Below are 15,455 nucleotides of genomic sequence, written 5' to 3'. Positions count from 1 at the left end.
TGTGACTTCTACTTGTCTTGTACAATTACCAGTTTCCTTGGCTGCTTTAGGAGTTGATGAAAGAGGTTCATCAGTGGTGGATATTTCACCGGATCCCGTCTCATAGTCACTGTCAGTGGTGGTCCAGTCTGTACCCGTTGAGAATGTACTCTCTCCAGACCCTTCTTCAGTCAGATCTTCGAGTGGTGTAGCTGGAAAACAAATATTAGTAATAGAATTTAAAAGCTGAATACGAGTGAGTTACACAAAACCGCTGCATAGCTTTTGCAAATTATGGACATTTTGTTAAGATCAACATAAAAGAACAAGACATGGCATTTAAACAGCTTGGTATAAAAGTTAGTGACGATAATGCTATCAATTAGTAGATGTTAGGAAACTGTAGTACAAGTTGAAGTTATTTTGGGAGACATTACATTTAAATATTTTTGAAGTGCAGTTACACAAAAACAACTTACTTGATCCAGATCCTTCGAGAGTAGATTCGTGCTCAGCAAAGGCTGAAATAAAAGTAATTTCAACATTAAAGCCCAAGTTTACGGAGAAAATTAACGTCTAATTACTTAAAACAACTGTTCACTATGAAACAGTTCAAGTTTCAAAGTACTTAAACAGTTGTTTTAAGAAAAAAGAACGTCAAACTTTCGCTTATTTCAAAAGGCAGTCATTTGTCATACAGTCGTACATAGTATGGTATTTATTGCACTTACCCGATGGGCTAGGTGAATCACTCATCATTTCATTCTGGAAAAACATGAAAAATAAAAACTATTACTAAAAGCAAAAATAACTCAGCTCTGCTGTATAGCAGCATTTATAAATGAATTCGATTCAAGAGGCCTTTTATTTTAAGGTTTCACTAAGTCTTTCTTAAGGATTGATTGTTTTTTGTATTCAAGCTGACGAATTCTATCATTAAATACACAGAAACTGATGACTCCTTACCGTAGTAGTGGACAAGTCTTCGTCGACGCCTACTTCTTCATAGTCCTCCTCATCTTCACAGTACACATTGGGATCCTTGACTTCTTCCGTCACTCCCAATAGTTCGTCTTGAAACGAAACAATTATTATTATTTTTTGGAATTTTTATACTAATGTAATCTGAGGGCCTTGTCTAATTTAGCCAGGCTAATCAACCCTTCGACTGTTGAACGGACTCCAGGAGTCCTCCGTCAAAAAGCGCGCATCTTATTAAACTCATAATATTCAATCTAAAGTCTAAGTCCAAAATCCAAGGTAGGTCCTATGGGTCCTATTGTATATCCTTTTGTAGACCTTATTACCTTCGTTGCAAGGTCCAGTGTTGCAGAACTGTGAGGCTTCGAGTACGCTGTAGTCTGTGCAGTTGCCGAAGGGCTGGTCTCCTTTGAAACACATGACGCGTCTGCTCTGCTCGCCTCCACCACATTCTTTCGTGCACTAAAACCAAAATTATGTGGCTATAGATTGTTCAAAAAGGCTAATTACGTAAAACATGCTGCATCAAGCGATGAAAGATCAAACTCGATTTTTCTGAACATTTCCTTAATAATATTAATAGGACTCACTCATTGTTATATCTACATTTATCATTTTATAAATAGCAAGAGGTACTTACATTTTCCCAAGGTCCAGCGAACCACTCCGGAGGGCACTCTTCCTTAGGCACTTGACAAGGCTTGGAGTCCTTATACCTTGGAATGTCTTTACACTTTTCATCTTCTAGAATCACCACGGCTTCATTGTTCAATACACCACAGAACACTTTCCTTGTCTGAACACCCTCGCCGCAGCTGACGGAGCACTACAGAAGATGAGGATAAGATTAGAAGATGAATAATGATAAAGAGTTGGGTATTTTCCGAGTTATTGAATTTAAATTACTCTTGGGGTGCATGTACACGGTGCAAGTAGCTTGTGCATGTTGAGGCATTTTTAAAACGTGCTGGTCCAGCGATGTACCCACCCGCGTGCTCTTGTCACTTGCGCATTCTAACTTACTCCAGCTACATGCACCGTGTAGACGCATTATGTCATTTGGGGGAAGTTTACTAACAAAACCATCATTTTTATTTTACTCGTCTTCTCATCTCTCATTTGAAGAATGTACATCATATTGTGACACTGCTTACCTTACTCCACTGTGTGGCATACCACTGCACGTCGCATTCTGGCACTTTCTCGCACTCCTCCTGGTCTGCTGGCCTGGTGTGATACGAACAGAAGCTGTCGTTGATCACCTGCTTGCTGTAGGTGGCACACACCACGCGCCGAGTCCTGGTCTTCGAGAGGCAGTTGTCACACTGTAACAAGTTGTACGTTGATGATATTATAGTGTGCTGTTTTAGAAAGTTAACCAAATTGATTCCTTTCATCCTTGTCAATAGGAGTGCTAACCGTCTCTCTTGCCTACCTCTTGTTTTTTACTCCATACTGATTTATTATTTGTTTAACCAATCATACTGAAGGAGTCAGATCGACTGGTACTTTGCATAAACATGAATTTGCCGACTTTTTGCAAAGCTCTACACATATGTAATTTTTTTTAGATTCAGCCAGAACTATGGGAAATCTTACGATAGTTACAAATCACATTTGAATTGCAAACTTCATACTTGACTTACATAAGGATGTAATTAATTCACAACAAAATAAGATTTAAACTTAAATCATACTTACGCCAACCCAGTCAGAAGTGACCCAGTCAATTCCTTCACAAGGCCGCAGCAAGCAAGATTTTTCTGCTTCAGGCTTTTCCTCGAGGCAGTTCTCATCGCTCAGGACTTCAACACGACCATTCTTCTTCTGGTGGCAGACCACCTGCCTTGTTTGCTTGCCTTCGTCACAGAGTTCACTGCACTGTTAGAGAAAATAACATTACTTAAGAGAACTTTAATATCTTTATACCATTGTTTGATTGACAACGAAAATCTTTCCACCTAGTTTTGACTTAAATGGTGTACTTACCGGTTTCCAACGGCCAACGAACCAGGTGGGGCAGGGAGCATCCTCATTACAACTTTCAAATAGTTTAGGCTTTGGTCCCAGGCGCTCGAAACATTCGGTGTCTTCTACGATGGATTTGATGCTGTTAATAAAAAAGATACAATGCAGCAGTGTGTACATTAACTTATACCTATAAAACATCATAAGTTTATCAATCTGTCCACATCATTTCGCAAAGTCATTAATACCAATGGACCAATTTAAGTCCTATAAAAATACGTCAAAACCTACCCATTAGCAATGATCTTCTGGCATGTCACCTTCCTAGACCTGACTCCTCCACTGCCGCACCTCTGGGAGCAGTTCCCCCAGGGTCCCTCGTTCCACTCGGCCGGGCAGGGGTCTGTGTTGCAGGTCTGGTTGGTGGGCGGCTTCAGACCCGCGTCACATAACTCATCGTCTACTATTTCTAGTTCTTCTCGTGATCTGCAGGTTACGTTGCGTGTTTGGAAACCTGAGAGAAATACATTGCAGGTTAAGGCTGACCTGTATGCTTGTATTTGTGTTTGTGCGCAATTATCGCACGTTTGGCTGAACCGATTACTAATAGTATAGTACCTTATTGCATGGTACCCATAGTATTTGTCAGTCTAAGGAGTAGGGTTAAGTTATACTATGTATTTTTGAAGTCGGTATTATTTTTGGAAAAAAGTTTTTAGCACAATATAAAATTTTGAAGTTCAAAATTATTAACTTCCAACAATGATAACATTATTATTTATATCTCAAATCCTATAGAATAATTTTATTTTACATTGAGTGTCATCTAGTAACGCCTAAGCAAAAATCTAGAGCAATATCATGCATCTGTGTTTCTGTAGCTTGCTATACGATAAATGTAAGGAACCTTCTAGTGTAAAAAGTTACCCACCTCCGCCACAGGTGGCGCTGCACGGCGTGAACTCCTCGTGTACCCAGTTGTATTGCTTGTGAGCCGGCGGAGCTTGGTCCTTGGGGACGCTGTACTCGTATCTGATACCCACGTTCACGTCTTGAAGAAGAAGCTAGTGGCGAAAATAAGACATTAATCATAGTATGTTAAAGAAAAAAAGTTTAAAAAGTTGTTGGCTCTAAGGACCGAAATACGATTCCTAATTTTATGCAGTTGAATTAAGACAACCAGTTTTATGTAAGTACATAAGAATTAATATAAAAAAATCTTCATGTGTTGTGTTATGTCCCAATAAATGAATGCCATACGATGAATTGGTGCCCAAAACAAAAGAATGCTAAGTTTGGAGCTAATTGTAGAAAGTTTTGTAAAATAAACTATTTTGATTTTTGAAATAAAGTACAAGTAAAACAAACTTACAGAAAGGTACAGTGGTTCAGTAGTTGGTCCTAAGCACCGCAGTTTATCAGGAGCGGCGTACCCTTGCTGACTGCGCTCATAGGTCCACAGGGCACCAGCTATCATGATGGTCCTCGGGAAGTCGATGTGGTAGTGGCCGTTCAGATAGTACGTGTCATTCTTTGCTCTTAACGCTATGGAAAATATACCAAGCTTAGAATAAAAGAAACAAGTCCTTAACATACAGCCTTATTACAGAGGTACATATATTCTTAATTCATCAAAATACTTCAGCATATTACTTACCCAAATAATTATTTGAAGCATCGATTTCTTCAATAATGATGGTGGTAGATCCTTCAGGGATGAGCAAAACGTCATTGTATCCTGAAACCAGAAAAAAAGATTAATTATGTAGAATTTCAATGTAATAAACACAAAACAAATTGATTGGGCTTCCTCGTATAAATATCGTTCTTCAAACCTAACAGACAGACATGTATTGCTGGGGAGTTTGTAGCGCCACTTCTTCTTCCCATCAAAAACACATAGAAAGAAAGTGAAGCCTGAGGGGTCGGCGTTTTGGAGGCTGTCTTTTGTTTTGATGCTCCAAAAAGTGTTGATTTATCTTTAATCTACTTTGGACATTACCTTTGATGAGATCTTGTGAGTCGATGATGCCGGCAGTGGTACGACAGTTGGCGCCGTTTCCTCGGCACTCTCTGCACTTGTCTTCACGTGCGTTGGAGCCCAGCATCATGTCACAGCCGACTTGCTGATGGAATGAAAGTAACCTTTAATGAGATGTTTAAAGGACCATTGTGTTTGAAGGTCCAAAATTATGCTGGTTATTAAAACTATCAAAGATTTAGCTTGATTTGTATCAAGACCTTGAAAACGTTTAAAATACTGCTGGGATTATAACAGAAAAGATTGATGAAGACATTACTATGAGCATAAAGTTACATTAAGGATGTTACCTGGCATCTACCATCGACGCAGACATCGAAGGAGTCTTCGTTGCACCTGGTGCCGTCTACGACCTTCAACTTGTGCCTGAAGTAGAACCGCTCCCCGTGAGGCATGCAGTTCAGCTCGCAAGGGTTCGGAGCTTTTGTGTATGGCACCCAGCTGCGAATTAACAAAGACTTATTATTATATACTAGGTGTTATAAACGTAATAGTTTGGATATGTGGATGTTCAGATTTCGATGAAACTATATAATAATATAGCTTGTACAGCAGAATAACGTGTAGATATTTTTCTAACCTATTACGTAATTATTTTGCTCAAGTAGTAGGTTAACGCGCAGGTAGAAGCTTGAAGCAAGGGGTACAGAACATCTTATTGGCTATCTCAATCCTAACTAATATTATAAATGAGAAAGTAACTCTGTCTGTCTGTCTTTCTGTCTGTCTGTCTGTCTGTCTGTCTTTTCTTCACGCCTAAACTACTGAATCGATTTGTGTGAAATTTGGTACAGATATAGTTTGAAACTTGAGAAAGGACATAGGATAGTTTTTATTACAAAAAAATATAAAAATAAAATTTATTCCGAACATATAGCGCCACCTATTGGTCAAACCAAAAATCTACCGGAAGTTACTATTCCACGCGAAAGAAGTCGCGGGCAAAAGCTAGTTTACAATAAATAAATAAATATACATAAAAGGCAGAATAGACTCACTTATATTTAAAACCTCTGAACTCCTTATCGTTGAATTCGGCGCACTGTTCAGCTCTGAAGTCCCCGGAGCCGGCCGGACAGTCCTGCGTCTGACACGAGAAGTACTTCGTGTCGCCTCCTTGACACTGGGGCTGACCATCTTGCCTGTGAATTGGAACAAGAATTTATTAACGTGTTTGTGATTTTATCTAGTATTATAGTTTATGTCTAAAAGGTTCAATTTATACGCGCCCGCTAAGATGAAGCTGAAAGACGAAGAAACTGAAAGTTTGTCAGGTTGAACGTGCGATTAAAAAAAAAAAAAAACAAAATGGGTCAAAACTCTGGCCGTTAGTGAAACCGCAGAAAACTGCTAATTTATTCAGTAAATCTTTAAAACGAGCCTCAAGTACAGATCTGAGATCTGTCCCCTTCTTTGGGATATATAGGAAGGTAGGTCCTATATAAAAGGTGATCAGTAATGTAACACAGGTGTTCACATACCCTATTTGTAAACATATCCTCTTCTGACTGGCGACTCCCCCGCCGCAGGTCCGGGAGCAAGGGGACACAGGTCCCCATTCCCCCCAGCCGCCGTCGTTCTCACTGCGACCTTCTTGTCCGGGGATGATGTATGACGCGGGGAGGTATAGGCCGGCGCCTTGCCGCCTGTGTCTCGTACGATGTTGGTGTACCTGGGAATTAAATAGGTTTTATATATTAAATGAAGAAGTCTATGAAGAAGTTTTGTGCTTATTTTCTCTTTTTTTGTTTTTGTAGAATAGCAATGCGGTGTTTTTTACACACGATAGAGTAAACAGTTGGCTAACAGTTGATCCGACGTTAGGCAATTTTTTTTTCAACGGATCTTTGAAATGTGCGTACCGTTCATCTTCGCACTGATATATGAGCCCAAACAAAGTGTTCTAAATAGCTATTAACTTAGAATAGAATATTCATTGGACGAGACGGATTGCAATTTGATTTTCATAGACCTCATTGACCTGAGTTGCCAGCGCATCATGCAATCTATTGTAAAACTTTCTCAGCACGAAATGGCATAAGATAAAATAAATCCAAAAGACCTTAAGTAGGAAACACTTGGCTTTGATCAACAAATAAACAACAGGTCCTAACACTCGTGAGCTGCAGTGGAGTGGTCACACTCGTCTTGTTAGAGGCGCGCTGTAACAAACGTGCTGCTACTCGTACGTGTTGCCGATACGACTACGCAGTGGGATGTAAGGCTCTTCTCATACATAAAGCTGTTTAATTGTCATAACTAGCCTTATACTTACCTTCGAATGTTGAACATTTTCTAAATGTAACGATAACTACTGATAATTTAAATTCAGAGTAGAATAAATTCAGAATATAATATATTCGTCTAATCTAAATGGTTTCCTACTTTGGTTTTTTGAACTTTGATCGCTATCCAATATGTACAGAGTGTTTAAATATTTTTGTATTCATACGATTATCATACTTTTTAAATATCCACACAATATTATATTACTTGCGTAATATAGGTAATAACTAAACAATAAAAACAAAATTAACAGCTCCACATTATAATCTAAAGCAGTTCATAAAAACGTTCGCTCTAAGAGTCGCGCCACCCGCTGCGTTCACTTCATAACGCGCGGTGTGAAACAGGTCTTATGCACAAGACGCGCGTCACCGCTGCTTGTACGTAAAATGTTATGACGATAAACAACTTGTGAGACATTACCGACGCTGTGAGTGTTGCAACGTGCATTACAGGCGATGGGCTGTTACAGGGCCGGAGTTGGGAGTCGAAAACCTTATTAAAATCAAAAAAGCATTTATATCTAGGCTAGATAACACCACTCATAGAAAATCAACTTATACCTGAGACTGTCCCCTAAAATTACTGCCCTTCATTACCTACTTCCTAAGTGTTTTGGACTTTTGGTGGAAAAACTGGCGCAACAAACTACCCAGCAACAATTATAAAATACGAGCAAGGAAAGAGCACTTCTCAAAGAATGATATGCTATGGATTCTCAACGCCCTGTTTCTTTAATTGGACTTAACTCTGATTTAAATGAGACCTTCTTAACACAAGGAGACAGCTTACTGCTCACCATAAATATTATGAACACGCAGGGCTTGAACTTAAACTCAAAACATAAGTATATATTTTGTTTACTCAAACAAAAGCAATACTACTCATACTAAAATTAAATAAACAAAGTCCCAAATCCGGTCCCGAACTGCATTTAACCGAAGATACTTGATGAACTACGAACAAGGTTGTAGGTGACAGTGTGTTTTCATTTCCCTCCACTCGAGCGCCACCTGTCGGCGCGCAACGACAACAGACGACCATTCATGTCTAATTACTCGAGAAAAGGTATACTAATAAATATGTACAGGAAGGAGTTTGATTGAGTAAACTTTCGTTTGATGAAGACGAAAGGAAATATAATTCCACTTCGAGGGAAATATAATTCCACTTTGAGAGAATTATTATTCCGTTTCTGTTTTTTCTATTTTCATGATGCTCCCATGCTTTTATACTCATTTGTTGCAAAAGTTCTTATCAGTTTTTTCTTTCATTTTGATAAGGTATTTTCTATAAAATCTTGTAGGTAAACGTTGTGGGCCTTCTCTGTATACGCCGTATACCTACCTACTCGTCTATTTTCATGACGCACTTCCCAAGTGACGGACAAACTTACATTGTCATTTTAAGTAGGTATACCCTCGATATTTTCATACATAAAGTAAATATTTATTAAAGCGAAAGAATGTTTAAAGAACAGTTTACTGTGGCTAAACGTTACTCATAAGAAGTACTTTTTCTGTACACACATGAACAAAAATAAAGTATTACAAACGACACACACTTTAAGGAATGATAAATTCGTATGCTGATCATCAAGTCATACGTTCAGAAATAGTCTAGGTATGTACTCTGCAGAGAGGGGGGGGGGCGGGGGTGCGCAAGCGCCGATCAATAGGCGCCAGCCCTGATTAGATTTATGGCTGTTCTCATGTTTTTCTATTAGTTTTGATTAGGGCTGGCTGTTACTTTATTTATTTTAATGTTTTGTTGAGACATACCTACATTAAAAGTTATGAATGCATTCAAAGTACCTACGTGCTCTTCATAAAGATGCAACCATGAATGATTTATGCTATTCCATAAATCGGTATGCATACTAAAACAGTTTTAGGTTTGAACCTCAAGTCGACAAGAATTCAAAATATACCCATTCAATATTTGACTTGATAAACCTAGATAGTCAATGACATGAATGAACCTGAGTACCTAGAGACCTACCTAAGTATACGGTCTATATCGAATGGATTCTAAAACTGTAGCATGTTCGAAGTCAAACTCGTTTTTTGAATGGATAAAGATGGGCTTGCTTAGTTGGTATATTGACTTAACATCATACTAGAATGAATATAAACTTGTAAGTATGTATTTTATTGCTTCCAACAATTTGACCTGTATTAGCCAGCCCTGTTAGTAATATCGTAAGTAATGAAACGGCTCGGCTGACATGATCTCACGCTGTGACCGGCTACAGTTTTCGTCATACACGTCACTCCCAATGGAATCTGATCAAACTTACTCACGGTAATTGTTCTAAGGCATCATTATTAATTCATTAGGGAATAAGTAGGTACCTATCGTCAATTTTTAACAAAAAAAAAATATATATTTTATGCAATGTACACACTATATATATGTTACAGCCAAAGTGATTAAATATAAATTACTTATACATAAAGACTGGTCATTGTATATAATACCCAAATTGACTAGACAGTGTGATAGATTAATCACTTTATCTGGATCTAATTCATAATAGTTGGCTAAAGTTAGCCAAAGTAATAAATATGGTATAATCGTCTGACTACTTACTAATTCTTAGAAACGGCTCAAGTTATTATCGACTCTTTTTATGATAAATCATCAAATGATTCCTCCCACTGTGGGAGAGCAGCGTGAGGGCCTCAGAGAGCGTGAGCGTGAGCGTGCAGCGTGAGGTCAGACTGTTAGTGGCTTAAACCCACGCGTTGAACAACGCGCGCCGCCGAGACGGGTCCGTGTCTCCCAGGGAACGGAAGGTCGATAAGGCACCCGAACTCATCGCACAGGCCCACGTCTACGGTGGTTGGGAGTCGTCTCTCGATCATACAGAAGGAGACGATGGCATCCCAGTACCTCTCGCCCCGGACCTTGGCTTGAACCAGGGCCGGACGCGAGAGGTCGCCGCTGCCGACTGCCTCGACGCGGACACGGCGGTGCCCTTCCCGGGTAGGGCACACTCCGGGCCGTCCGTACAGTGGACCGAGCCACACTTTAAAGAGGGGACTTTTCGCTACTATTATGGGGTGCACTGTGCTAACTAATCTTTTTCGAATTATATTAAGGTCAGCTACCAGGCACTTTAGTTAGTTAACATGATATAAAATTTTTTCCTACTTGTTTTAATACATTATCTAAGTCTATGGAGATATTATATAAAATTGCTAGTTAATGTGATTAATTCTGTGTCAATTATCACTTTATCCAAATTGAGTAGATATTATAAATAATAGCTAGATAATATGTATAATATGCGGACTTATTACTTTGCCTGTAACATATACAAACTTAAACTACTTATCTTTATACAAATCTAAAAATAAAATGAAATAAAATAAAATAAAAAACATTTTAAAACCGAATTCCCAAAAATGAGGAAATTCTAAAGCTCATTTTGTGCCTGATAAGAACCTGCTGTAACGTTTAGGTTTTTAGATTAACACAAATCTGGTCTTTCTGGACCAATTTTAATGCTATGCACTTTACATAAGATTAGTAGATAATTATTTTTAACAGGATAATTCAATAAAATAAACGACATATTTATATTAAGTTTACATTATTTATTTTTGAGTTTAATTAAGCTTGAAAAGACTGAGAAAAAAAAACATCAACTTAATATGGTGCCAGCCGAAAATATTTCTTATAACCAGTTCAACAACCACCAATAAATCTAGATTTCCAACCACACTTAGCCACTCAAAAACACCAAATAACTAACAACATTGACAATCCGAATATATTTACGAGGTTCGTCAACCAGATATTGGTGATCGCATAACTGTCAGATCCTCGTTCACTAGTGTTGTGCGATGATTGAAATATAGTCGCATGCGACCGGTGGCGGTCGTTACTGTCGTAAAGTCTGATCGCTCGGTCGCGGTCGGCCAGATAGACCAGTGTCAAGGTTTCACGGTCGACGCTCTGAGGAATTGGAGCGAATTCATTTGCGATGTTTGTGTGTTTCTATTTTGAAATATTTCTTTCTGTATTTGAATTTACACGTGTTTCAGAATGACAAGTCTTTCAAGAGCTACCTCTTCTTCATGTATTATCATGGCTAGCCTAAACATAGTTGATTATAGATACACACATCAAAAGTGTCTAGGGATCAACATATATTTTTGCAATAACTTTTCTCCTGATTGATATTAATTAAAATTTTCTTTAAGGATTCATCAAATAAAGTGTTTTCGTTTGTCACAGTAACGATAAACCAAGTCACCTTTGCACTAATAAAGAAATTTGCCATTTTCCTAATAAAGGCATTTTTGACATTTGAAACACTAACACAAAAGTTCGAAAAAAAAGACTGAAATAACAGTTTTCTTTAAAAGTTTATTGGGTAACTTAAACAATTAATAATCCGTGTTTCTACCGCGAACACTAACAACACAAGAACATCGGTTTGGCATACTCAAAATGAGTTCATCCAAATCACGATGTGGAATGGCCGCCCATGTTCGTTGCAACAACAAAAAAAGGTCTTCTTGCGACTGGATACCCTCCATATTCGGCAGAGCTCTTCTCTGTAGCATATCCCATGCATGCTCAATCGGGTTCAAGTCTGGCGACTGAGCAGGCCAGGGCAGGACATTGATGTTAGCTGCCGCGAGAGTCTGTCTTACAACTCTTGCGGTGTGCGGTCGTGCATTATCATGCATTAACTGAAATAAGGGACCGATTTGCACTTGTAGAGGAACGATGACGTCTGATACAATCGTCTCAGCATAAATTTGAGCGTTGAGGTTGCTTCTGATCCAAATCAACTCAGTTCTTCCGCCGATCCAAATACCCGCCCATACCATGATGGTTCCACCACTATAAGGATGGACTTCCTGGCAGGATTTTAATCGCTGTTGGCGTCCAGGGGTTCTCCAGTGTCGTATACGTCTTGTATCCGGTCTCATACCAAAACGAGACTCATCAGAAAAGCACACGAAACGCCATTGTTCTTCTGCCCAATTTCTGTGTTCAAGAGCCCATTGATATCGAATCCTACGATTGTGCATTGCTATAGGTGGTACCCGTAGCGGTCTTCGGGAATGAAGGTTCACTTCATGCAAGCGGTTTCTGACTGTTTGGTCGCTAATTAAGTTCCCTGAAGAGTGATGAAGCCTCACGGCTAACATCATGGCGGTTATTGTTGGAGCTCTTCGAGTTAAGATTTGAATGTATCGGTCTTGTCTCCGTGTGGTGCAGCGATACCGTCCTCCATGGCGCTCAGCTACGGTACCAGTGCTTCGGTAACGTGTCCAAAGTCGACTGATAACACTCTGACTTGTATTCAGAGCTAAAGCCACAGTACGTTGCCGGGAACCAGCTTCTATCATTCCCACGGCTCTGAGCATTTCTTCCCTGCTTAAATGACGTCGCCGCTCCATAATAACGTTGGTTTTAATCAGTAGTAGGGAAACAGTAGCACTAATAATGTCTTCAATGCGTTGTATGTGTTTATAGGGAAAATATTGACAGCTGATTTTCATCTTTTACTCGAATTTGATTCACAGTTCCTGATTCAAATTATGAAATGCACCAAAAAGGATCCATATAAATTTATAAAATCATAAATTTATTACAAAGCCACATCTCAATCTCAAGAAATCCGCATAAAAATGCTTGATCCCTAGACACTTTTGATGTGTGTAGTTCAACTCAGATTTGCGCGCGGCCCTATGTGTGCGTCGGCTTGTAAATATACAACTTTCATTCGTGTGACAGTGACGTCGTCCGAGCATGACGTGTTCTCATCGCTTTTTGTTATGGGTACAGTCGTTTACGAAAATGTCTAGTTCTTCACGGAGAAAATGTTTTAAGGAGTCAGGTAGCGTTTCAAAAAAATGAAACAACATTCAAAGCTTTTTATTATTACATTTTACAGTTTATCATTATTTTCTCATACGGCTTTTCAAATTGACATTGACAGTATCTAAGAAATAAATGAAGTGAAATATCTAAGATGAATTAAATACTCCTTACATATTTTCTAGGTCGGGGTACGCGGACAATAAATAAATGTGTGGACTAAGAATGTAAAAGACCTATAATTTAGTATATTGGGTAGGTTTGACCTTCTCGACTTTATGCCGGTTTTAATAGGTATCCCGTTCCGCAGCCCGCGGAAAAAAAGATACCCATGTCCCCCCTAGTCTTTTTATTTAGATTTTATATAAGTATTTTGTATGTATTATTTATTATATAATGTGTATGTATTATGTAGTTGATGTGTTTGTTTGCGTTGTTCTTATCCTTCTTCTTCCTCTTCTAGGCTGTGATGATGACGAATGTTCGGTGTTAGATGGTGGCTGTGTGTTCTGTTCCTGGATGGCTGGTCCCGCTTGCGTGCTTGGTGATGGATGCGTGTTTTGTGTGTCTGGTGTTTGTGTGTCAGTGTGTGAGTGTTGTTCTTCTGCTGTTCGTACGAATACTGTGTCTCCTAATACTTTGCTGAGTATGATAGATGAATGTATGGCTGCTTGTTTTTGGAGTATGTGAATGTTAATTGATGCGTCTAATTGGTCTATGTATTTTTTTATGCTTTTTGCAACGATGCCCGTTACGCCTACTACTATCGGAATGACAGCCGTTTGTGTATTCCACAGCCGGTTGATTTCAGTTTTCAGAAGATGGTATTTGCTTAATTTTTCTATTTCTTTGGGTCCTATGTTGTAATCTGACGGTACGGTGATATCTATTAAATATGTTTTGTTACTAGTTTTATCCGTGTATATAAGGTCTGGTCTATTGTGTGTAACAGTGACATCGGTTTGGACGTATAATAATGGAAACAAAATGTGTGGGGAATTTTAAAAAATTATATTGCTTTGCATAATGTCGACCAAAATAAGACGGAAATAATGAAACTCATAAATGAACGTTTAAGTCAAATTGATGAAGGGATGTTGGGTAATACTTGTCGACATGTACAAAAGAAAAAATAAGAATACTATAGACATTTTGACATGGAGTCAGAATTTATAATTAACATTGGTGAAAGTAGCGAATCCGAAAATTCATCATTTGATTTTTCAAGTAGCGATACAGAATCATTATAAATAAATAAACTAAATTACGTTTTAACTGTACTTTAAATAGCCGTATACAACCCCTAAATAACTGTATTTGTACCCGACTGTACCTCTTGTCACGCACACAAAGTCACTGTATATGTACAAGGGTTACCCACACATAGGGCCGCGCGCACGACTGAGTTGAACTTACTATAAGAATGTAATGCCTAAGATAGCATTTTACAGTCTAAAACTACTTATTAGTCAAGGATTGCTAATTAGATGGATCGGGTACTTACATTATGTGCATAGTGATGCCTAGACGCCGTCCATGTTATACAATTACTTAATACGATTGCTGCCAGAAGCAGCGATCTGAAACAAACAAAAACACAATTTAATTAAAAAAACATAGAGTAAAATATATTTAAAAAACTTAATAAATTATCTTATTTCTATAGGACGTAGCCAGACAGAATAATAAGTTACACATCAAAAAAGGATAAGTACAAAACAACAAATTAAAAACGAAAATAACATATTTATCGAATTCAAAAATCTAAGTACAGACAGAAAGACCAATTATAAGACGTAATGGCATGTAAATAAAAGTGTAATCGACACTTATAGATCTTCCGTGTCGTCTGCCGAACACCGATATGTCGATAGAATTCGGCGATAAAGGACTCACGCGCATAACTGTACCTTTGGGCTGAAGGTGATAGCATCTCTATTATGTAATAGATCAAGTTGTAGAAGAACAGCGATTGTAGGTTGTTTATTGTGAAGGAAATAATAATATAGAAAAAGTATCAACAATAGATAACCCAATTAAATTTCAACCAAAGAAAATAATGATACAAAAAAAAAACATGAAAGATATAACCCTATTGAATTTCAAGCAAAGAATGTATAGGTTCTTTCTAAAACTGAGAACATATTCCAAAGTTGAAAAAAGCGTAATAAAAGTTCATATTCATATTGATGAGCGCTTTCACCCTCTGGAAACTCGCCAATAGCAACAAGTCAGTACAAATATAGTTCCGTAACCAAAACAATGAATAATCGACAGATGTAAGTAAAATCCGCTTCGCTTATGAATCATATATACTCCGTAAACTCGGATCTAAAGTCCCACGGGACCAGGACCT

At 38.3% G+C, this 15,455-nt stretch overlaps 1 protein-coding gene across 5 annotated transcripts in view; it reads right to left on the bottom strand.

The window, feature by feature from the left end:
- Positions 1-15,455, bottom strand: part of LOC124640342 (papilin) — a 108,450-nt gene that overhangs the window by 32,072 nt on the left and 60,923 nt on the right. For all 5 annotated transcript variants that reach the window (XM_047178063.1, XM_047178067.1, XM_047178066.1 and 2 more), the window contains exons 2-19: positions 14,604-14,679; positions 6,451-6,641; positions 5,968-6,111; positions 5,260-5,410; positions 4,931-5,054; positions 4,586-4,666; positions 4,301-4,473; positions 3,860-3,992; positions 3,220-3,442; positions 2,950-3,070; positions 2,662-2,841; positions 2,115-2,285; positions 1,601-1,786; positions 1,287-1,422; positions 946-1,052; positions 711-744; positions 459-500; positions 30-191 (exon numbers count right to left, since the gene is read on the bottom strand). In XM_047178063.1, coding sequence (XP_047034019.1) covers positions 30-191; positions 459-500; positions 711-744; positions 946-1,052; positions 1,287-1,422; positions 1,601-1,786; positions 2,115-2,285; positions 2,662-2,841; positions 2,950-3,070; positions 3,220-3,442; positions 3,860-3,992; positions 4,301-4,473; positions 4,586-4,666; positions 4,931-5,054; positions 5,260-5,410; positions 5,968-6,111; positions 6,451-6,641; positions 14,604-14,679 — 2,435 coding nt within the window. The remainder of the gene's footprint in view (positions 1-29; positions 192-458; positions 501-710; positions 745-945; positions 1,053-1,286; positions 1,423-1,600; positions 1,787-2,114; positions 2,286-2,661; positions 2,842-2,949; positions 3,071-3,219; positions 3,443-3,859; positions 3,993-4,300; positions 4,474-4,585; positions 4,667-4,930; positions 5,055-5,259; positions 5,411-5,967; positions 6,112-6,450; positions 6,642-14,603; positions 14,680-15,455) is intronic.

Source organism: Helicoverpa zea, chromosome 20, assembly GCF_022581195.2.
Source record: "Helicoverpa zea isolate HzStark_Cry1AcR chromosome 20, ilHelZeax1.1, whole genome shotgun sequence".
Lineage (NCBI taxonomy): Eukaryota > Metazoa > Arthropoda > Insecta > Lepidoptera > Noctuidae > Helicoverpa > Helicoverpa zea.
This window is presented reverse-complemented; position numbering and strand designations above follow the sequence as displayed.